This window comes from Lotus japonicus, chromosome 6 (assembly GCF_012489685.1).
Source record: "Lotus japonicus ecotype B-129 chromosome 6, LjGifu_v1.2".
Lineage (NCBI taxonomy): Eukaryota > Viridiplantae > Streptophyta > Magnoliopsida > Fabales > Fabaceae > Lotus > Lotus japonicus.
Genome location: NC_080046.1, coordinates 38,649,685 through 38,675,195, shown reverse-complemented (window position 1 = coordinate 38,675,195; position 25,511 = coordinate 38,649,685). Strand labels below are relative to the sequence as shown.

The following is a 25,511-nucleotide window of genomic DNA, read 5'->3' as shown; positions in this document are numbered from 1 at the left end:
TTTAACAGAAACTTGATTTATAATTCACTAGAAAACCCTAATTTCCAATTAACCCTACAATTGGTTATGCTTCAATCACATTCAGCTTTACATTTCACAAAATCACACAACCCATGAACAAGCAAATAGAGAAATGCATATGCATATTCTTCTCCAAAAAAGTAAAACCAATAGTCTTCAACCTCCAAATCCATAGAGGGTTCTTCCCTGCCTCTTGAGAGCATAAACCACATCCATAGCAGTCACCGTCTTCCTCCTAGCATGCTCCGTGTAAGTCACCGCATCACGAATCACGTTCTCCAAGAAAATCTTCAGCACTCCCCTAGTCTCCTCATAGATCAAACCGCTGATCCTCTTGACACCGCCTCTCCTCGCCAGCCTCCGAATCGCCGGCTTCGTGATGCCCTGGATGTTGTCGCGGAGCACCTTCCTGTGCCTCTTGGCGCCGCCCTTGCCGAGTCCCTTTCCGCCCTTTCCACGACCAGACATTTTCCCGAGAAAATTGAAATTTTCCGAGAAAGTTAAAATTAGGGTTTTGAATTGAGAATGAGTGAGAATGAAGGGGGAGATTCGTGGGTATTTATTGGAGCGGGAGAAGGAGGAGAAAGGTTCTGAGTGTTTTTGAAATTTGATCTCTGCCGTTGGATTAGGAGTAATCGAGGGTTGTAATTCGTGATCCGTGGGTGGTTACAAGGAGAAGTACTGAACGTCGATTAATATTTTTTAACGGTTAGATGTTGTTTTAAAGGGCGTGGGCGGATCAACACTGACTGCGAGATTTTTGAATTTTGAGAACTGAGTACTAAAAACATTTTTAGAAATAAAATTAAAAGTTTGTTGTTCAAAACAAAAACAAGAAAATCATATGAATATACTTTTTTGTGAATTATTATATGAATATATATTTTTACCATTCACAAAAAAAAAATTATATGAATATATGTTTCACAGTAAAAAGATTTTGACTTAAAAAAAAAAGACAAATATATGAGAACTGTTTTAGGGAATAGTTAAAATTAAAAATAACAATTTATATGAAACAAATTTTTCTTGTTCCTACTTTTATCTATATGGATGTCGTAAGAAAACGGTTACATGCTGAAATTCAGATTAGTGCTCTCATCCTTATGCAAGCTAGTTCGTTAATCACATACCAATCCATTGATCAATTATTAAATTAAAGCAATCGTTCATTTGGTCCTGCAATTTGGTTTGCTTAATAAAATATTATAAATTCACACTTTACTTTCTTATTCATCACATTTCACTTAATTTCTCTCCCTATTTTTTTTTTGGGTTAAATAAGACTTTGATTATTGTAAAATGAGCAACTTTTGATGTACATGGTTGGAAAAAAATAGTTTTTCACCCTTACAATTATGGAAAGCTAGGAGTATGGGTGACTTTGTTAAGTGTTGACAATTGACAAAACTGATGTGGCATACTCACATCATCTAATACCTCATGAGGAAGATGATGTGGCAGATGACAAGATAGGTGATGTGTCGGTTAAGTGAATAAAACTAAGTTTTTGTGATTTTAAAAGGCGAGCATTTTCGTGCCACTCCCGTTTTAGGAGGCGGTGATGCCACACATATGTGGCACAATGGGAAACTAACTTGTGTCATTTTCTGCACTGTCAGCGTTTGACCAGGGAAAGTTTTCCATTCTCGCACTTTAGTCCCTGAACTTTCCTTAAATTATACATTTGTATTTACTAATTTTACCGAAAATGAAAGTGAAAATGAATTATATTCATTCGAATTATAATCCCAATATAAATTTCCAAACCCTAACATACAAATAAAATCCCAAATCAATTTCAGAACCCTAATTTCCCTCAGACTTTGCAACAACGGTGGGAGCTCATCTCTACCGTCACTTCGCCGACGACGGCCATAACATCTCTACTGTTGCCCGAAGATCGAATTGAAGTCATTCGTAAACTCCTCCATTTGTCTGCAAGAAAACGATTCAGCCATTCCCGATCACCACAAAGGTGTCGACCACCGCTGAGATCAACACACGATTCAGCCATTATCACTACAAAGGTACTCTCTGGTTTATGGTTTAGGGTTTATCACTACCAAGGTACTCTGGTTGTTTTCACTCCTTTATTTGCATTACGAAGCTTCTTTCGTATTGTATTTCAACTGTCTGATTCGATTCAACTGGCTGATTGTGAAGTACATTGTTAATGCATTATCATAACTGGCTTCAGGGCATGCAAATCCCCAATTTTTATGTTTTTTTTAATAAGCAAAATATTCATTTTAAGGATGTACTAGGGGTCCCTAAACCCAAATTGTACAAGAGAAGAGAGGGAAAGAAATCAAAACTCAAAGGCAGAATAGAGGCCACCTAAACTATCCAAACACAACATTTTCCTTGCTGCCCAGTATTAAATGGGAAGAAAAAAGGGGAAAATTCTGATAAATGAGAAGAAAATGTTGGCTTTTCTTGTCCAAAGAAAATGATAGCCTTAACATATATATATATATATATATATATATTGAGTTTTTTGTGCAAGAAAAATTAAATGATATTCTATTGAAACCTACATTAAAATAAAATAAAAATATAAACATCTCTCACTCCTCACAAAATGACACTATCTCATTTGCAAATTGCAACCCCTCCTCTCCTCTCACACGTTTTCTCTGATGATAAATTTCCCACAAAAACACTCTATCAGGAAGTCAAGACCTTTCCTTGACAAGTTTCCTTCACAAGTTTGAAGGGTGAGACCAGATCATGATCATGATTGCATATTTACATTGGTAATGAAACACGCTAATTGATTTCCTTGATTTTTTTTGGATAAGCGAAACAGGCTAATTGATTGGTGTGTTAAACATTGTGCCTGTGGCTGCGGACACGCCTTTTCAAACCCTACTCAAAAATCTCAATACGTGCTATTGCCATTTCAAGCCAGTCGATAACTCACATCGTTTGGCAATCATGGTGCCTCTCCCCCTAGTGTTTATGAAGCTTATAACATGCAAAGCAAAAACTTTACGCAGTAAACGAGCTCTTAAGTTCAAGGTACCATCCTGCCTTTCGTCCTATTCTGAAATTACGATTTACATGATTATTATTCGTTTAGTTCACCTATCAAAGTTCTGTACAATAAACTAGTTCAGTGTTTGATTTCAAATATCTTCTTGTTCATCTTGTCCTCAAATTGGGGTTTACGTTATTATTTTCCTTATTAACCTCAAAGTTCCGTAAGGTAGAGTAAATTGGTGTTTGAAGCTTGAAATGTATTTCTTATTTTGACGAGAAATCGATGTTCTTGATTTCCAATTTCATGAGTGCATGGTTTATCTGGGTTTGTCATCATTCCATGTTTTGAAACATTTTCCCCTTTTCTAGAATTAGCGATTTGGGGAATTAGAGCTTTCTTTAATTGTTTTATCTGTCTTTGTTTTCATCATGGCTGCCAACACTGTAGAGTATGAAAATTTCTCCCTTATCTGGCATTAGGGATTTATGGAATTAGGGCCTTCATTAGATTTAGTGAATAATTTCGTTATCATTACCTTAATTCAATCTGCTATCTTTAAAATGTTCCTTTATATCTGTGTCAGTTGTGAGCATGGCTGGCTAATTCCATGTGTGGAAACATTTCCCCCCCTTATCTGGAATTAGGGCTTTCCTTAATTGTTGAATTCATTCTTCATGTTTTCCTATCTTCATTTTGCTACATTATACAACGCCAATATGTGTCTGTTATATGGATTTAGAGATCATATCTGTGTATGATTTAGGGATTGGTTACCATTTTTTTTTTGTTAAGCCAAATGATTATATCAGGGTTGCCATGTATAAACATATATATACGCAATCTAACACACATGCTCTCAATTTTTTTTGTAGTCAAAATATCTGAAATGGCTGCCCGAACTATATGCAAGTCTTTTTGCTTTGACATGGATGAGATCGTATCGTGGAATTTGCCAGGATCCAGACAAATCGCATCATCATCATTCACATGCATCAACTTTGCTTCGTATGGGGAAATTTATCTGGAGCTGGTTTTAGAATTCTGGGGAGGTGCAGACTTTGATCGGGAAATAGGGTTCTCAAGTGAAGTTGTAGACTATGCATTGTCATTTGACATGCATACTCTTGCTCAGTTACTGAGAGCCCGAAGCAGTGGAGCTAAATTTGAAAAGGGCTGGAGATGTGAACTCGACAATGCCGACATCTGCCAAACCCTGTATGGCAGACAATCCATTTCTGATCAGGATGCCACAAAAGTTCACTACCTTTCCCCCTGCTGCAAACCTCGTTCACATTTTGACAGTAAATGTGTTCTGTCCTAGGCTTACCCAACACCACTATGTCCGTGAATTGGATTGTTTCATAATTTATCACGTCCTAAAGAATCGTGAGTTAGACCCTGTGGACCTCGTGTATGGGCATTTTAAGCGTATGCGGGTGAACACTAGTCATGACATTCCTTACGGATTCATAATCACTCGCCTGCTGATGGACATGGGTCCAAAACCATTTCTTGGCTGGTCCCAGATTCGTTGAGAAGACCCAGAGCTGATGAAAATTGATTATCTTGAGAGACGTGGAATAAGCATTATTGATGCTCCATGGCTTTTAGATACCGATCGGGAATCTCGCTCTTCATCAGACTCCTCCTCTGACCATTCTGGAATATCCACTTCACTTGATGCCATTGTCGATCTCAATTATAGGAAGAGGAAAAGAGATGGCCCTGGATCCACTTCTTCAGCTCTTTGAATATTTTTTCATTTCCGCAGTTTGTAACTACTATTATGATCGGATGTGTTTTATTGGCATGGGGCTAGTGTTAACTTGACAGACAATTTCCTTAGTTGTTCCCTTTTGTGGCTTGGTTTAACTTTGATGGTTTTGTTAGCTCTTATGTGGTTGTGTTGTGTCTGTGACAATTTCCAGTTAGTTGATCAACCCTTTTTTGGAAGTGTAAAATACAGTTCTTGTTTTTAATGATCTCTTTATGCTTTTTATTTAATAAATTTGCTATATATATTATGTCATATTATTGTTTCTTTAGTTACTAAAGGAAAATAAAAGGATTTATATGTAATAAAATGAAAAGTACCATTTTTATTTATTTATTTGGCAATATTTTTAAATTTGAAATGCAAAATATTAGAACAATAAATTCGAGGAATGTGGCACTTCAATATGAAATGGGACAATTTCAAATACAGACTTAAGTTCTTGGCTACAAACTAGGCGGGAAACTGGCAAAATTTAAGAATTCTTGGAGGGAAATTTTGAAATACATAATAATTGAAAAATAATTTACATAGAGTTGGCACTAAATAAAGGGCGGGAATTTCAAACACAGGCATAAGTTTTGGCTCCAGTTTACGCGGGAAAGTAGTAAAAATAAGTGTGAATATCCGGCAGCTATTAAAAAGTATATTATTCTAGGATTCGATCCGTTGAGGTCCAGCACACAACAGGAACGTGATTACCGCTAGACCAACAACTCACACTTGTGACACTAATTCCAATTAGTGATATATATCTATTAATGCAAACAAAACAAATAAGAGTTAAATAGTTAAATACATTATTTGTAGTGTGTATAATAAAATTATGTTATCCATACACATATTGCAAGGGCAAACTCTTGCACGAGACGAAATAATATTGTTGCAGCATCTAAAAATGTCACGACATAGAGTCACTAAATCATCACTACAGACGCTGAAACTAGTATAATAGTGCTTCACTCTATAATTTTATGGCTATTGTAATTCAGGTTCCCTCTGATACGATTGTCCTGCACGATGCTGGGACAAGAGGTTCGACAACCGCTTAACAGTAAAACAGAACTTAACAACAAAAACAATAACACACAGTAATTGTTAACCCAGTTCAGTGAAAAACTTTCACCTACGTCTAGAGGGTTTGCACCCAAAGAAAGGAAATCCACTATCTCAAGATTCAGGAATTACAGACACTCATGAACAACTCAGTTCATAGTTCACTTCCTAATCTACCCAGTGTATTTCTACTTAGAATCTCAACCTAAGTATGAGAGCCCCTCTCACTTCCTCTCAATCAATGCCACAGTGATTGGTGAACACAATGAACAAGTAGAGTTTGAACGCAATCAAACACACATAACCTCTCTTTGCTTTATAGAATCAGTGAGCAAAGACAGATTCACTACTAACAAAGGACAAAGCACAAACACAAATCCTAAAACACTTGATCTCTCTCTATTAGCTTCCGTCGTCTTCATGTTTTAGGTCTTCATCCTTTTATAGACTTCAGCAGCGGTAGCATGGGCTTTAGGGTTAGCATGGGCTGAAGAAACAGATTCCAGCAACAGCAATTCAAAACGCAATCTTGATAGATTTGGTTTCTTATTGCACAAGTAAAGATAGAAATCAATCTTTTAACAAAGATTGTTTCAACAAATAACAATCCAACAATTAAAACCCTTATGGAATAGATACTTGCTCCTCAAGTAACTCAAAACATATCTTCAGTAAATCTTCAGAGGGCCCACAATAGAAACACAAGCTGAAGACTGATGCCCTAGCTTCACGAGGTCAGATGCCACAGCATCTGCTTCGACAATCGGTTGTTTTGACAAAATGCATGGCAACATGTTCCAACAATCTCCCCCTTTGTCAAATTTTGTCTAAAAAACTCACAATCAGAGAGGATAAAAACTAGAGAAACAATTCTCCCCCTTAGTTAGAGCTCCCCCTCAACTGATGCATCTACACAACCAACTACCATACTTCAAAAGGCATAGTTGGAACAAAACACTTAGCAGCACAAACACACAACCAGAAGTACAATCAGGCCTTAGCACATGATGACACCAAAATAGATCAGCTTGAATATCAACGTATCAGAAATACTACTATCAGAAGCTAGCAGCACATAAGCTATCCACCAGAAAATGCCACTTGAAACAAACATAGCCATTGTCTTGAACTTGTCTTCAAATTAAACATACCAAAGCTAACACTAGTAAAACACACATAGGCTGCACAGAAGCAACTTCACAGTAGGATCATAGGTCTTCATAACAGTAGCACAAAATATTACAGACCATAGGTCTTCATAGGTCTTCAAACAAACTTCTGCAAACTTCTTCAAACTACTCCCCCTTTTTAGCACAAATTTGTAAAGAGTGCACGAATACATCCAAAAACAAAAGAAAAGAGCAAAAGAACATAGCAAACTAGTCTTCAGAACTGGAATCCTCTCCTGATCCTTCTGCACTTTCCTCTGCACTCTCTTCAGATCCTTTCTCCTCTTCATTGCTCTCATTCTGAGCAGCTGTAGCAGTAGCCCTTTGCTCACCACCATGGCGTTCTTCTTCCTGCAGCTTGAGTAGCAAAGCATCAACCTTGAGCTTCCTGGCAGTGCTCACCCTGATTGTCTCCTGCAAAGCCTTGGAGACTTCCAGTAATTCAGCAATTATGGCCTTAGTGCCAGATTCAGTCACAGGAGGAGCAGATGTTCTGCTGGTTGGTAAGGCAATGTCTAGGACATGTGGCTCCATAAACAAACGTTGATCCAGAGTGATTGGAACTCCACGAGACATAGCCACATCATCAGCCCTGAGAATCTGAGGATGTTGCTTTAGAATGATCTCAGTAAGAAGTGAAGGAAATGAAACAGGCAGCTTCACAGCACAAGTATCAACATGCTTCAATGTCTGCTCAAACACAAAAGTTCCAAAATCAAAAGCAATAGACTTGCCAATCCTATAGATCAATTTGGCAAGCGTTGCAGAAACACCAGAGGTATGCTGAGTAGGAACCCAATTTACAGCACCAATCCTGTTAAGGATAGCGTACTTCACACTGAGATTTCCAGTAGACAACAACTTTTTTTTGGGCCACTTCTTCACATGACCTGCAGTAAGCTCCTTGGCAACATCATCCATGGACACTTCTTCATCAACAAATTCAATAGCACTTCTTCCAAGTGCTTGATTGACCACAGCAGGTGAGAACATCACACACTCAGCCAGCACATAGACTTTCCTGAATTCTGCACTATCAGGAAGTCCCACATTAACAGAGAGATTCACCAAGAACTCTCTCACAAGCTTCTCATAGCACCTTCCAACATTCTGAATAGTCTTCATCAGACCTGCTTTCTCAATAAGTGCAATAACATCTCTGCATTCAAGAACATCAGAGCCAACTTCCCTTTCCTTGGCCATTCTCCTCTTGCAAACAAACTTCCACTTCTGAACATTCTCTTCTAAGTGAAAAGACACTCTATCAATAGGAACAGCAGGAACATTCTGAGGAATACGCTTACCAGAAAACTTCTATTTCTCAGAAGACCGAATGTCCTGGACACCGACTTCAACATCTGACTCAGAGTCTTCAACTTCAACTGGAATCTTCCTCTTCTTCTTCTCAGTGGGAGTCTTGTCTTCCTTTTGCTTTCCCTTACTCTTCACACTGGCCTGTCGTGACTTGTAGGTTATAGGTGAAGACTTGGATTTCTTGGATGGAGTAGGAGTGACTTCAGAAGAAGAACCCCTTCTTTTCTTCTTCATCCTCGCAGCAACACTATCAGCAAAGGACTCAGTCAGAGGAACATTATCAGAATCATCATCAGAGATGTCCTGAACAGAGGCTGGAGCCTGGATTGGCTTCTCAGAATTGATACCCTCAGAGTTACCATTCTTTGGATCAGCATCCTTTGAAGAGGATGAAACAGAGATATCAGGCTGGGTAGCATAACCTGAATCTTCATGAGAAGTGGAATCCTTTCCAGGTTTTTCTTGAGCAGAACTTTCCATAGACCCAGATGTCTCAACATCAGGCACAACATCAGGGGGCGATTTCACAGGAGAATCTTCATCATTGATTTCCTCTTCGTCAGGAACATCCTCAAGGATAGAAACATTTGGGGTTTTGCTGTTCTTGACCTGTGATTTGTAGACCTTACACGTTGGGTTTCTTGATCTCATCTTCTTGGGAGCTTTCTTGGACACAGAAGATGGTTGAGAAGAATCACTCTTCAAACCCATACACTTGACTCCTTTAGCAGTTCTTTCAATCTTGGCCTTGACAGATTCCTTCTTTCGTGAACTTTGAGACATGATGAATCGAGAGCAAATACAAACAGAGTACAGAACAACGAAACAGACTTGCAAATGAGAGATGATAAGTCTTGAAGAAGATAGATGCACAAGCGGTTGAGAGAACACAATTTGCCCGTTGGAGGTAGTTATAGGATAAGTGAACCATGAAGTAACTTTCTCTCTGCTGATGTCACAAATTTGACCAAGAATAAACTAGCCGTTAACACATTGGGGCACGCTAATTGCTATGCATCAGAAAGACAAATCCCTAGACTTCCTCTTAGTTTTTCAAAAGTGATTGCATCAAGGGGTTTTGTGAAAATATCAGCCAATTGCTTGTCAGTTGTAACATGATCCAAATTAACAAGTTTATCCTCCACCAAGTCTCTAATAAAATGATGTCTAATGTCAATATGCTTGGTCCTTCTATGCTGTATGGGATTTTTAGAAATATTAATTGCACTGAGATTGTCGCAGTACAATGTCATGACATCCTGTTCAACATCATACTCCTTCAGCATTTGCTTCATCCACATGAGTTGTGTACAACTACTTCCTGCTGCAATATATTCTGCTTCAGCTGTAGACAATGAGACACAATTCTGCTTCTTGCTAAACCATGAAATCAAATTATTCCATAGGAAGAAACATCCACCAGATGTGCTCTTTCGATCATCTGCACTACCTGCCCAATCTGCATCACAGAATCCAACTAAAGAGGAATTTGTATCATGAGTATAGAGAATACCATAGTCACTTGTGCCATTGATGTACTTGATAATTCTCTTGACTTGTAGCAGATGACTTGCTTTAGGAGCTGCTTGATATCTAGCACAAACTCCGACAGCAAATGTGATGTCTGGTCTGCTAGCAGTGAGATACAACAAGCTTCCAATCATGCTTCTATAGAGACTTTGATCAACATCTTCCCCCTGCTCATCCTTGGAAAGTTTGATGTGTGTAGCAGCAGGAGTTCTCTTGTGACCAGCCTTTTCAAGGCCAAACTTCTTGACTAACCCTTTAGCATACTTACTCTGTGATATGAACATAGAGTCCTCCATTTGTTTGACTTGTAGTCCTAGAAAATAATTCAATTCACCAACTAGGCTCATCTCAAATTCAGATTTCATTTGTCGGACGAAATGCTCCACCATTGAGTTCGACATTCCTCCAAAGACAATGTCATCCACATAAATCTGTGCTATCATGAGCTTACCTTTTTCATTCTTCACAAACAGAGTTTTATCAATTCCACCCTTACTGTAACCATTGCTTACAAGGAATTCAGTTAACCTTTCATACCAAGCCCTAGGTGCTTGCTTCAAGCCATACAAGGCCTTCCTTAACTTGTACACATGATCTGGATGATGTGGATCTGTAAATCCTTTAGGTTGTTCAACATAAACTTCTTCACTCAAATAGCCATTCAGAAAAGCACTCTTCACATCCATCTGATAAAGTTTGAACTTCAAGAGACAAGCAACACCTAACAAGAGTCTTATAGATTCCAGTCTAGCTACTGGAGCAAAGGTCTCATCAAAATCAACTCCTTCTATCTGAGTATATCCTTGAGCAACTAGCCTTGCTTTATTCCTTGTGACTGTTCCAGTTTCATCTGATTTGTTCTTGAAGATCCACTTAGTGCCAATGATGTTTACATCTTCAGGTCTAGGTACTAACTCCCACACTTCATTTCTCCTGAACTGCTCTAGCTCCTCTTGCATAGCATTTATCCAGTATTCATTAGTGAGAGCTTCATAGACATTCTTGGGTTCTATCTTAGAGATGAAACAACTGTGAGCAATTATACTTCTGGATCTGGTAGTCACCCCTTCTTGAAGATTACCAATAATGTTTTCTTGAGGATGATTCTTTTGAACCCTGATTGATGGAGCTTTGTTTGATGTGATATCTTTGTCTTCCTTTTCATCAGCACTTGTTTCTGACTCATTGTCGAGGGCGGTTGCTGGAGCATTGGCTGGAACATCAGCACCATCATCATCTTCATTCAAAACTGCTTCTTCCTTCTTGCTTGGTTCATCATCCACAGTCACATTCACAGATTCCATCATGGTCCTTGTGTGAGAGTTAAAAACTCTATAAGCTTTGCTGTTCATAGAATACCCCATGAAAATTCCTTCATCACTTCTAGGATCAAGCTTCCTCTTAGGATCACGATCTGCAAGGATATAACATTTACTTCCAAATATGTGAAAGTATTTTACAGACGGCTTTCTACCTTTCCATAGCTCATACTGTGTAGAGGATGTCCCTGCCCTGATGGTGACTCTATTATGTATGTAACAGGCAGTACTCATAGCTTCAGCCCAGAACTGGTGTGGAATATTCTTAGCATGTAACATTACTCTAGCTGATTCCTGGAGAGTTCTATTTTTTCTTTCAACAATTCCATTCTGCTGTGGAGTGATGGGGGCAGAAAATTCATGGCTAATACCTTCTGTTCCACAGAACTCCAAGAATTTTGAATTCTCAAACTCCCTTCCATGATCACTTCTGATTCTTACAATCACACAGACCTTCTCATTCTGAAGTCTCAAACATAGATTCTTGAATATTTCAAAAGTCTCTGATTTTTCTCTCATAAATTCAACCCATGTATACCTTGAAAAATCATCTACACAGACAAACACATACCTTTTTCCTCCCAAGCTTTCAACCTGCATGGGACCCATGAGATCCATGTGAAGCAATTCCAGAACCTTTGTCATGGTCTGATGCTGGAGCATCTTGTGTGGCACCTTGGTTTGCTTACCAATCTGACATTCTCCACATAGCTTTCCTTCTCCCAAGCTCAAATTGGGCAATCCCCTTATTGCTTCATCAGCAATAATCTTTTGCATGCTCCTGTAGTTGAGATGTCCTAGTCTTTGATGCCATACATTCACCTCATCTTCTTTAGTTAACAAACATCTGGAAACATGAGATTTTTCTTCTGATGTCCACATATAACAATTGTCTTTTGATCTGACTCCTCTCATCACAACTCTCTCATCATTAGTGGTCACAACACATTCTATCTTATTGAACTTCACATCATACCCTTGATCACACAGTTGACTTATGCTGATTAGGTTGGCAGTCAAACCATTTACAAGTAACACATTGTTCAAGTTAGGAGATTCTGTGCTAACAAGCTTTCCTACTCCCTTGATCTTTCCTTTAGCTCCATCTCCAAAAGTAACATAGTTGGTGGAGTGACTTCTGATGTCTTGCAAGAAGCTCTTGTTTCCCATCATGTGCTTTGAGCAGCCACTATCAAAATACCAATCTTCCTTTGATGATGCTCTGAAAGACGTGTAGGCTACCTGACATCTGACTTCACCCTTGGGCTTCCATTGCTTCCTCATCTGAACAGGATTTTTATCGTGCATCTGAGGATAACCATATAACCTGTAACAGTAGGGCTTTATATGACCATTCTTACCACAGTAGTGACACTTCCAAGGTACAGTTTTGTCAAGCTTAAGCTGGGGTTTCACATGCAGAGGTACATGTCGAGGTAATGAATCTGGCAACTGATAATTTCTGGGCTTCTTGAATTCAGTTTGTTTTGCAGCAGACACAAATTTCTTTGAACCTTTCAGATTTTCTTTGTTTGCTGTTCTATAGTCAAAGCCAATTCCCTTCAAACTCCCTCCTTGCTTGCTAGTTTCTTTCAGAATTTCATCAAGCATATCAGAACCACTGTTCAAAATTCTAACAGATTTATGAGTGGCTTCAAGTTTTCTTGTCAGAGTTGTCACTTCCTCTTGAAGTTCTGCATTAATCAACATTAGGTTAGCCTTTTCCATAACATCAGCATTATTAAACTTACTTTGCCATTCCTCCAGATCTTCCTTCAGCTTAGTGCTAAGCTCTTTCAACCTTTCATTCTGAGAAACAAGTTGTTCTATCTCACTTTGCTTTTCTCTTACAAGTTTGCATGCTTCTTCCCACTTGTTGTGTAGCAGCTTGTAAGTTTCAGCCAATTCCTCATCATAGATGTCCTCATCACTTGTCTCAGACTCACAGATAGTTCCAGAGAAAGTATTGACTTTGTTTGCAGATATCTCCTCCTCATCTTCAGTGTCTTCATCTGACCAAGTTACCATCATACCTTTCTTTTGCTTCTTTAGATAAGTGGCACATTCAGACCTGATGTGACCATATCCTTCACATTCATGACATTGTACTCCTTTGTTCTGAACAGGTCTTTCTTCTTCCTTGGTCTTCCTCTGTGAATTTGAAAACTTGAGTTTGTTGTCGAACTTCATGCCCTGGACATTAGGTCTGGTTCTTTTGTCAATCTTCCTCAAAGCCCTGTTGAATTTTTTTGCTAGCATAGCCAGAGCCTCAGAAAGGTTTTCACCCTCACAGTCTTCATCATCACCTTCATCAGTGTTAGACACAAAAGCAATACTCTTATTCTTCTTCTCAGATTTTCCACTCAGTTTCATAGCAAACTTCTGAGGAAGAGATCTCAAGATCTTCCTTACAAGCTTCTCATCTGACATAGGTTCTCCCAAAGCAAATGAAGCATTAGACAAGTCACGGACACGCATGTGGAATTCTGAAATAGTCTCTTCTTCAATCATCATCAAATTTTCAAATTGAGTAGTAAGCATCTGAAGCCTTGACATCCTTACTCGAGTAGTTCCTTCATGTGCATTTTTCAAAATTTCCCAAGCATCCTTTGTCACAGTACACGTATTGATCAGCCTAAACATATTCTTGTCAACTCCATTAAAGATAGCATTTAGAGCCTTTCAATTTCCAAGAGCAGCTTCATCTTCAACACTGGTCCATTCTTCTTCAGGTTTTTCCACAACAGTAGTAGAGGTGCCTTCAACCTCAGCCTTAGTGGGGTGCTTCCAACCCTTGACAATAGCTTTCCAAGTCTTGTTGTCAATTGATTTGAGAAAGACTGTCATGCGAGCCTTCCAGTAGTCATAGTTAGTACCATCCAGAATGGGTGGCCTATTGACTGATCCTCCCTCCTTGTTATCCATGAGAACTTGAATAAAACTCCCTGGAGCTCACCCAACCAGAACAGGGTGCCTGCTCTGATGCCAATTGTAATTCAGGTTCCCTCTGATACGATTGTCCTGCACGATGCTGGGACAAGAGGTTCGACAACCGCTTAACAGTAAAACAGAACTTAACAACAAAAACAATAACACACAGTAATTGTTAACCCAGTTCAGTGAAAAACTTTCACCTACGTCTGGAGGGTTTGCACCCAAAGAAAGGAAATCCACTATCTCAAGATTCAGGAATTACAGACACTCATGAACAACTCAGTTCATAGTTCACTTCCTAATCTACCCAGTGTATTTCTACTTAGAATCTCAACCTAAGAGAGCCCCTCTCACTTCCTCTCAATCACTGCCACAGTGATTGGTGAACACAATGAACAAGTAGAGTTTGAACGCAATCAAACACACAGAACCTCTCTTTGCTTTATAGAATCAGTGAGCAAAGACATATTCACAACTAACAAAGGACAAAGCACAAACACAAATCCTAAAACACTTGATCTCTCTCTATTAGCTTCCGTCGTCTTCATGTTTTAGGTCTTCATACTTTTATAGACTTCAGCAGCGGTAGCATGGGCTTTAGGGTTAGCATGGGCTGAAGAAACAGATTCCAGCAAAAGCAATTCAAAACGCAATCTTGATAGATTTGGTTTCTTATTGCACAAGTAAAGATAGAAATCAATCTTTTAACAAAGATTGTTTCAACAAATAACAACCCAACAATTAAAACCCTTATGGAATAGCTACTTGCTCCTCAAGTAACTCAAAACATATCTTCAGTAAATCTTCAGAGGGCCCATAACAGAAACACAAGCTGAGGACTGATGCCCTAGCTTCACGAGGTCAGATGCCACGACATCTGCTTCGACAATCGGTTGTTTTGACAAAATGCATGACAACATGTTCCAACAGCTATCATCATTGATACCCATATAGCTTTGGGAAACATTGACTTGTTGAGAAATTCGGATGACGATTAATCGATAATCCCCTAAAAACCAGCTAAAACCCTAATGGCACAACAAATATACCCTCAGAGTTATAATGGATCGCTGACTTGTTAAGGGTTATCTTATGACGCAACAAAATTTAACCTAGTAATGAATAGGGCAACTAACTGATTAATACATACCCTTAGTCTTCAGTGTTCAACAGTACTACCAATTGGCTATCATGCCGCATTTTACCATATCAATGTTGAGCGGTAGGGTTCTTTATGGTTTTTACTATACAACGGGCTCGACCTTCTTCCCGCTCAAGCAGACACAGTGAAACACATGAACATTCTCAATGTTATAGTTTCCTCAAAAAGACCAACTAATACATTAAAGGCACTCATTATAGGGTTGTCGGTCGAGTGCCTCAAACCCATGGTCTATGAAACATTTACCGGTGTACTGTTCTATAATATGAGTAGGTTTTGAACATAGCTATGGATATGAGCCTCTTACTCATTAATATCTAAGCTCGAACCTGTTACTTAACGCTAAAGCGTATTAGCATTACGTTACCGTGACTAATACATATTGATCTCAGTGTGTCACTTTTTTATAGCAAATTTCAATTGTTAGTAAATTAGTATAAATTATACATCCTTAGGGCTTAAACCCTGGACATTCGCCTACAGTTACCTTTTAGGCCAACCATGTGAGCTACCAACCACCCCGAATCTCAAATCCCAGTGTATCAATTGTTAAGTTCAAACGCATCATAACGTTTTTAAAATCTTATTTTGATCATAACAATTTCATAGTAGAAGTTTCATTGAAAATCTAACTACTATTAACGTTCTCAATTTCAGGAGAAACTTGGTTATATGTCACACGCTTCAACGTTCTATCAATTCGTAAAAGGATGTTTTCCTCAGAAAATAACTCTGCTTCTACAGTACCCTAGTTTGAAGACTCTGACCGTTCAATGCCACGTTATCAGTCAGACATATCAAGAAATATTTTGAGCGCCAAAGCTTTAGTTTAATTTAAACCGGCTGTCTCACATTCAAATCAAATGACAACCACTTGAATTTCATTCAAACTAAATCACATAAAGACAAGTTTGCTTTAGCAAAAGGCACGCTGACCAACGAGGAAAAGCTCAAGCCGTCAACATCAAATTGCCAAATTGTCTCTTGTCTGAAAAGTAGCCCAAAGTCTATCACCACCTACTAGCTGACAAACATCACCTTTTAAGCTAAAGGATAGACTCGCTTCAGAAGTAACATTTAATGAAGCTACCAACCAAGCGCTTTGAATCAACGGTCCGATATCAACTTACAACGGCTATCTCAACGGTTGGATTTTGTCTCTCAATGGCTACAACACTAGTAAGCAAGTATTTAAGACATTCTTGAAGATCTGAAGAAATAAGAACTAACTCTGAGAATACAAGTATTCAAGCATTCATTTCAAAATTTCTTAACAGCATTCAAAGCACAAGCAGATATTCCCAAGTGTCAAACACAAGCCATAAATTCTGCCAAGTGAAAGAGAAAACCTCGTACCTCAAAAGAGTCATATCTCTTTATTCTCTTGGCACTTTTGTAGTAACTCTTAAGTGATCCAATAGTCAGATCTGAACCCAAACACTTAGAGTTCCAGTGCTTTAAAGTCTCTACCCTTACTCTTGAAAGAAGAGAATCTCCGTAGAGTGATTTAAATCTTTGTAAGATTTTGGAGAAGTCCGGGACAATACTTATAGGAGGAGTCCTGCAGAATACTTGGAGAAGTCCGTGATAATACTTGGAGAAGTCCTGTCTAATACTTGTATTGGAGAAGTCCTTGATACTTGCTAGTGAAAATCTTGGTGGTGGCCAAGTACTGGACATAGCCCAATCGTATAGGGTGTACCAGTATAAATCTATGTGTGCTGATCGTTCTGTTCTATTTACTGTTTTACTTCCGCTGCACTAAATAGTTTGTGAAAAGTCACACTTAAACATTTTTACCAAAGAACTAATATTCTTTTCATAAAACAAAGTTTTAAAAAGTAATTTTCAAGAACACAATTCAAACCCCCTTTCTTGTGTTACTTATTTGCAACTCAATTGGCATCAGAGCTTAGTCTCTAGAAACTAACATCTTAAACATGTGTAGAGTAAAGATCCATGGCAGAAGATCTAGCAATAGCTACGGGCTCATCCACCAACAAGCCTCCGTTCTTTGATGGAACTGAGTATCCTTATTGGAAAACTCACATGCAACTATTCATTGAGTCCACAAACTACAAGCTTTGGGACATCATTGAAAATGGCAACATCATTCACAAAGATGATGCTGGAGAACCAATAAAGAAGGATCAACTGACAGAAGTACAACGCAAGGATTATCAACTTAATGCTAGAGCTAAATTATTCCTACTGTGTGCTTTAAGCAGATCTCAGTTGGATAAGGTTGATGGCTTAGCAACGGCCAACGAAGTCTGGGAAGCTCTAGGGTTGGCATATGAAGGTACGGCAAATGTCAGACAAGCCAAAGTAAGTCTACTCGTGGCTGAATATGAAACCTTCAAGATGAAAGAAAATGAAAGCATTGATGACATGTTTGGAAGATTCCAAACCGTTGTTAATGGGCTTAGAAATCTGGATCGCAAATACGAAAATGTTGATCAAATCACAAAGATTCTAAGATGCCTTCCCAGAAAATGGAGACCCAAGGTCACAACCATTCAAGAAGCTAAAGATCTCAGCACCTTGAGATTGGAAGACCTCCTTGGATCTCTGAAGGTTCATGAAATAGAGCTGGCTCATGACGAAGGATTGAAGAAGCAGAAGAACATTGCTTTTAAAGCAAACAGTTCAAAGGCCATTCAAACAAAAGAACAATCTGAAGAAGAAGAATCCTCAGAAGAAATGTCAGATCAAACAACAAAAAGGGAAAGGAACATCAAGGAAGGATAACAAAAGGGATTCAAGCATGAAAAAGAAACCGTTCACTTACAAAAGTGAAGGTGGCTCAAACTTAGATAAAAGCAACATCACCTGCTTCGAGTGCAAAAAGCCAGGACACATCAAGCCGGACTGTCCAAGACTAGCAAAGAAATCAGGCAAGAAACCATTCTACAAGAAAAAGAAAGCGCTAACTGCTGGATGGGATGAATCTGAGGACGATTCAGAAGATGATGATGAAGACGAAGATGATGATGCACTCTTTGCTCTTATGGCATCTGCAGAAAGCTCAGACGATGAAGATGATGATGAGGTAAAATTTGAAAACCTTAAGGAAGATTTCAATGAACTACTTGAACATTCATATGCTCTATCTGAAAAGTACAAAACCTTGAAGAAACAATTTGCTAAATTACAACTCGAGCATGAAAAAGTTTTAATAAAAAAAGATCATGTAGTTAAAGAAAATACTGCTTTAAAGGAACAAGATTCTGTTAAGGAAGTAACTACTCTAAAAAAAAAAGAATTAAAGTATTTATAGATGATCTATCCACATTTACTATAGGTCATGACAAGCTAGTTAAACTGTGTGGAAATAGTCGCGAACTGTATGATAAAAGTGGACTAGGATTTGATAGTGAATCAGCTTCATCCAGTGAATGCATGTCTGATATATCTTTTACATCATCTGAGTCTAGTCAAAGTAAGTTTGTTGTAAACTGCAAGATTGAGCGAGATGAACGAAAAACTTCCTATGAGAAGAACGTTCCCTCAAAAGTTACTGCTAACCCCTCAGGACCCAAGAAAATCTGGGTACCTAAAAAGTCAATTATCTCTGTTGCAGACCTATTTAACAGAACGAAGGAAACGCCAACAATGGTACCTGGACAGTGGATGCTCGCGTCACATGACGAGAGAAAAGTCTATGTTCCCAAAGATCCAAACTAAAAGAAATGGTGGATCGGTTACCTTTGGAGGAAATCAGAAGGGACTCATTATTGGAGAAGGTAATGTTGGTAAGAAACCTCTTCCTATGATTAGTAATGTTCTGTTAGTTGAAGGATTAAAACATAATCTACTTAGTATAAGTCAATTATGTGATAGTGGGTTCACTGTTTTCTTTAATAAAGTGAAGTGTAGTGTCACTGATACCGATGACAAGATCATCTTTGAAGCTCAGAGACAAGGGAATCTATATAAGACGAACTTGGAAAACCTAGCAAATCAAAATGTAACATGTCTAGTATCATCAGAGGACAATACATGGCTTTGGCACAGGAAGCTAGGGCATGCTTCCTTAAGGACCATCACTAAAATCATAAGTAATGACTTAGTATGTGGTCTGCCAAAACTTAATATCAAATCTGATGTTACATGTTCTGCTTGTGTTCAAAGCAAACAACATCGTACCTCCTGTCGTGCTAAAAACTTTGTTAGCACCAGCAAACCTCTGGACCTGTTACATATGGATTTGTTTGGTCCTACTAGAGTAGCTAGTATTTCTGGAAGAAGATATTGTCTTGTCATAATCGATGACTACACGAGATTCTGCTGGGTATTCTTCCTAACAAGTAAAGATGAAACCTTTCGAGCATTCAAGATATTCAGCAAAAGAGTTCAGAATGAAAAAGGATACTGCATCACAACCATTCGCAGTGATCGAGGAGGAGAATTTGTAAATGAAGAATTTGAAAAATTATGTGAACAAGAAGGCATTACTCATCAATTCTCTGCTCCTAGAACTCCTCAGCAAAACGGAGTTGCTGAACGAAAGAACAGGTCACTTCAAGAAATGGCAAGAACGATGCTGAGTGAAACCTCTTTACCCAAATACTTTTGGGCTGAAGCCATTGAAACTGCATGCTACATTCAGAACAGAATATCCATGCGGCCTCTGTTAAAGAAAACTCCTTATGAACTATGGCGTGGAAGACGTCCTACCGTTTCGTACTTTCATCCTTTTGGGTGCAAATGCTTCATACTCAACACTAAAGACGACGTTGGAAAATTCGACAACAAATCTGATCAAGGAATTCTCTTAGGATACTCTACTCATTCTAAAGCGTACAGAATTTTCAACTCTAGGACGAAAGCAGTAGAAGAATCCATCAATGTCAAGTTTGATGATCACTCAACCGAATCAACTGATCGTTTAGAAAGAGACTTTCTAAAAATTGACCTATCTGATCAAAATGATGATGGTCTCTCCAAAGAAGCTCAACCCTCGGACATCTCACTTGTAGAACAGTTCACTGCTCTTCAACCAGAAGCTCAAGAACAGTCTGATCAGGTCATGACGTCAAGTGGTATCTCTCTTCCAAGGGAGTGGAAATACAAATCCGATCATCCACCAGAACAGATTATTGGAAGCGTTTCAGAAAAAGTCAAGACAAGGTCAGCCTTCAGAGAAGAATCAAACAGCGCATTTATTTCAGAGACTGAACCCAAAACCGTAGATGAAGCCCTACATGATGAAGGATGGATTCTAGCCATGCAAGAAGAACTGAATCAATTTGAAAGAAGCGAAGTCTGGACACGTGTACCCAAACCAAAAGGAAAATCAATCATTGGTACCAAGTGGGTCTTCAGAAACAAGATGGATGAAAATGGAACAGTAACAAGGAACAAAGCAAGACTGGTAGCTCAAGGATACAATCAACAAGAAGGAATTGATTACACAAAAACCTTTGCTCCAGTGGCCAGAATTGAAGCAATTCGTATTCTTCTAGATTTTGCATGTCAACATTCCATTAAACTATATCAAATGGATGTCAAAAGTGTCTTTCTAAATGAAGTAATAGAAGAAGAAGTTTATGTGAAGCAGCCTCCAGGCTTTGAGGAACCATCTTACTCCGAGCATGTGTTCAAACTCAAGAAAGCTCTCTATGGCCTAAAACAAGCGCCAAGGGCTTGGTACGATCGTTTAAGCAGTTTTCTCATGAAAAACGGTTTCTCAAGAGGAAAGATTGACAACACCTTATTCAGAAAGCAACTAAAAGATGACTACATCCTTGTACAACTGTACGTTGATGACATAATCTTTGGAGCCACTAGTGATAACCTATGCAAGGAATTTTCAACTCTCATGCAAAGCGAATTCGAGATGAGTATGATGGGGGAACTAAAATTCTTTCTTGGTCTTCAAATCAAGCAAGATAAAGACAAGATTTATATACATCAGACCAAATATATAAAGGATATGCTCAAGAAATACAACATGCAAAACTCAAACAAAATGAGTACTCCTATGTATCCAAACACTGTTCTTGACAAGAATGATGAAAGCTCACCGGTTGATCCAACATCGTACCGAGGGATGATAGGATCTTTAATGTACCTTACTTCAAGCAGGCCTGACATCATGTTTAGTGTTTGCCTATGTTCCAGATTCCAGGTAAATCCTCAACAATCTCATCTCAGTGTAGTTAAACGAATATTTAGATACCTAATAGGTACTGCTAATCTTGGTCTGTTATATGAGAAAGGTAGTGATTTCAGGCTAAGAGGATACTGTGATGTTGATTATGCTGGAGATAGAGTAGAACGAAAAAGCACTAGTGGAGGATGTCATTTTCTAGGAAACTGTTTAGTTTCTTGGTCTAGCAAAAGGCAAAGCACCATATCCCTATCCACTGCTGAAGCTGAGTACGTAGCAGCGAGTTCTTGTTGCACTCAACTTCTATGGATCAAGCATCAACTTGAAGACTACAACATTCATGAAAATCACATACCTTTGTTATGTGACAATACAAGTGCTATAAATATTGTGAAAAATCCAGTTCAACACTCAAGAACAAAGCACATTGAGATTAAGCATCATTTCATCAGAGATCTATTTGGGAAAGGACATATTGATATGTCTTATGTTCATACTGAAGATCAACTTGCTGACATTTTGACTAAACCCCTACCGGAAGGAAAATTCTCTGACCTAAGAGAAAGAATCAATATGCAATATGCAAATTGAAGGAATAGAAATGCAAGTTTGCTATTTTGCAGGTACCGTTCGATGAATGAACTAAGTACAGTTCAAAAGTCATTTCAGAATGAACCGGGCCATTGCATACATGCCACATCGTACTATGAGTTTATCTTTGCTACGGTTCAGCCTTTCCTGGAAATTGATTCTCAAAAGTTCAACGTCATCATATGTGTGACACGTGCTTCAACAGTTCTTTTCTGAAATGTCACATCACATTCAATGCTCAACAGTTACTCAGTCAGCCTTTATCGCGCGTGCAACCCCAACTCAATTGTTTAATATTTTCTCTTTTCAAGGAAAACCGCTCTTTGCACTTCCTTCCAAAACCGTCATTCCATATTTTGCAAACCTACTTCACGCTATCTCACTTGCAAAATACACTCTCTCACCTCCAAGAAAAGCAACTTCTTTCTCTCTGCAAATTTCTCCTCTTCTCAAAACCTAATGGCCGGAGTTCTTGCAACCGCCTCTAAGGATTCTTCCAAGAAAGGTGGAAAGACACCCTACTCAAAGGCTGAAATGGAGATTCTGAAGAGAAGATCTGAGAAGATCAACCTACAACGGTCTGTTCAAAACCAAGAAATAGGAGTTGTGAAGACTGAAAAACTGGGTGATAACGCTCTGGTTTCCCCAAGATACCTTGATATGAAGGTATTTGCTTTTGTAAAAATGGCAGGACTCACGGACCTTCTCTATCAAGACTGGGAGACGGTGTACAATGTATCACAACGTGAAGTCTATGTGCCTCTTGTCAAAGACTTCTATGACTGTGCTGTGGTGAAGAATCGTGAAACCATCAGGTCAAGAGCGTACAACAAAATCATTGATGTCACTTTGCAAGACGTCGCTGAGGCTCTTGATGTGAGTCTGGATCAAGGTGAGAAATACTCTCCCTCATGGTGGTCAAAGACAGAAGACTACCGTTGCATCTGGAAAAATCAAGAAGATCCCTTGCTAGTGGAAGTGAGCAATCTCAGAGATGAGCTCAAGTTCAACAATGCTGTGATTAGCAAAGTGGTTCTTCCCAAAGATGGTGCAAGAGGACATGTAAATGCACATGCAAGGTATGCAATTTACAAGATTGTAAAAAGGGTGAAGATAAATCCTGCTCATTTGATATGGAATTACTTGATTAACTTCATGGATATGGGAAAAGGGTATCTTCCCTTTGGGTCCCTACTGACTGTGATTTTTGAGAAGAAAGACATTACTGCTGAATTTCTGGAAAACAAGGCTGAACAATTAGAAGAGGATATCATCTGGCCCACTCCTATCAAGCTAGGAGATGTAAGCAAAATGAATATCCCTTACGATGATTCAGAGGTTCCTGATGAATACCTGAGAAAGAAGAAAAGAGCTGTAAGAGAGAAGGAGAAAACAGATACAAATGTCAAAGGTGGCAAAAGAAAGGTGAAAACCTTGAAGGCACTACCAGAACCAATCAGCAAGGCCCCAAGTAAAAGAGTTGTTTCTGCTGCTTTGCGAATCGCACCGTTCCCTGAGGACGAGCCAGAACAGTCCAGGGACATGCCCAAGGCACCTACTAAGGAACGGTCCATCAGAATCATCAAAGGTGGAGTTCTTGCACACTCTGGTTCTCATCCTATCGCTTCAAGAACAAGATCTGGGTAAGGGTCTCCTGCTAGCAAGCTTGCAGAACCAAAGAAAGAGCTTAAACGTTTGAGGAAGCAGTTTGATGATGAATCCACCGTACAAGTTCAACAGCCTCACTACAACAAAAGGAAGATTCTAGCAAATGAACCTGATGAACCTGTTGATGAAGAAGATCTCATCATTCACACCACCATTGCAAAATCCATAGATTCCAACTTTCCACACCACGAGGTAATTTCTGAAATCTCAAATCAAGAATTTGTAAATTCTCTGTTTGATGATTCATATGATCCACACCTCAACATCACATCACAAGAACCACACCATTCACCAAAACCACTTTCACCCTCCTCAAACCAAGAAGAACTCACTGTGAATCCCACTGATCACAGTTCACCAAAATTTTCTCCTATTACCACTTTGGATTCCTCCGATGAGGAACGCGTTGTTCAACAAGCCAAGCCAAAATCTCAACCGTTCAACTTCTTCCCATTGACACTGACAACCCAAATTGATCAACCCTTTCAAAAAAATCAACAAGCTTCAACTAATGAAAGCACCCCAAAACCTCACTCAAGGCCAGGTACAGTCTGCATCCTTTCTCAGGCGAGAAAGAGGCGTCTTCAGACGCTAGTGTCCTCTGCTATTAAGCATAGGCGCACTGCAGGGCCAACCAAGGCACAATTCAAGGTCTTTCAAGAAAAATTGTTAAGAAAATTGAGAAGACTCCAAATCGTACTGTGTCTGTCTCATGGAAAAGATCATCAGATGTTGGATACAAATTTCACTTGGAAGCAAACAAGGTACCAAATTGGGATGAATGGCAAGTTTGTGCAACTGAAGGTTATGTTGGCACACTGTCCTACTCCCGTCTGAACAGGTTAACTGCTTTAATTGTTTTCTTGGGCAACTGGGTCTACATTTTACTACCAAGGAACATTCCAGACATCCTTCTGCGTCCAGAGAAACTTCATATTGTCAAAGGCAAAGGAAAACTTCAGGAAGAAGGTGAATGTTCAGCTCCGCTGAGCAATGCAACTGCAGAAGAGCAACTCATAATTCTTGATGCTGACAATACTGATGATCATCAAGGAAATGAGCAAGAGAACATGGAGCAACCTCTGGAAGATCAATTTGTTCGCAGAAGCGACTTTGAGGATCATAAGAATCAAATCAACAATCTCTTCTATGATCTGGCCTCCAAAATTGACCTGCTCCTGAATCGTTTTGGCTAATGGCCACTCTCTACCCTTATCATTCTATGTTATTTAAATTTCTTGAATATTTGCACTTTAAATTTCTGAACCTTGTTATCCTCGTACTTTCATTATCCTATATGCATGTCTCGTTTGTTTCACCTGATTCTATACACATATCTCCTTTTAATAATGCCAAAGGGGGAGAAGAGAAAGAGAAAGGGATGAAGGATATTTCATGATATTTTATTTAAAAACCGTAGAATACTTAAGTCAGGGGGAGTGACGTAAAAGAATTTCTTTTTGCAAACTCTATTAAGCTCAAAATATTTTGGAAACCTCACTAAACTCAGGGGGAGTTTATTATGTCAATTACCTCTTTCTATAAAAATTGTCATTATCAAAAAGGGGGAGATTGTTAAGTTCAAACGCATCATAACGTTTTTAAAATCTTATTTTAATCATAACAATTTTATAGTAGAAGTTTCATTGAAAATCTAACTACTATTAACGTTCTCAATTTCAGGAGAAACTTGGTTATATGTCACACGCTTCAACGTTCTATCAATTCGTAAAAGGATGTTTTCCTCAGAAAATAACTCTGCTTCTATAGTACCCTAGTTTGAAGACTCTGACCGTTCAATGCCACGTTATCAGTCAGACATATCAAGAAATATTTTGAGCGCCAAAGCTTTAGTTTAATTTAAACCGGCTG

The 25,511-nt window shown here is 38.8% G+C and overlaps 2 protein-coding genes across 2 annotated transcripts; one reads left to right on the top strand and one right to left on the bottom strand.

Moving 5' to 3' along the window:
* Window positions 1-567, bottom strand: LOC130722290 (histone H4). The gene has a single exon (XM_057572975.1). It carries the CDS (start codon window positions 487-489, stop codon window positions 178-180), a length of 312 nt encoding a protein of 103 aa, XP_057428958.1. The 5' UTR covers window positions 490-567; the 3' UTR covers window positions 1-177.
* Window positions 568-18,032: 17,465 nt separating this feature from the next.
* On the top strand, window positions 18,033-18,545 carry LOC130725271 (cytochrome b-c1 complex subunit 6, mitochondrial-like). The gene has a single exon (XM_057576515.1). The coding sequence runs from the start codon at window positions 18,033-18,035 to the stop codon at window positions 18,543-18,545; it is 513 nt and encodes a 170-aa protein (XP_057432498.1).
* Window positions 18,546-25,511: the final 6,966 nt, after the last annotated feature.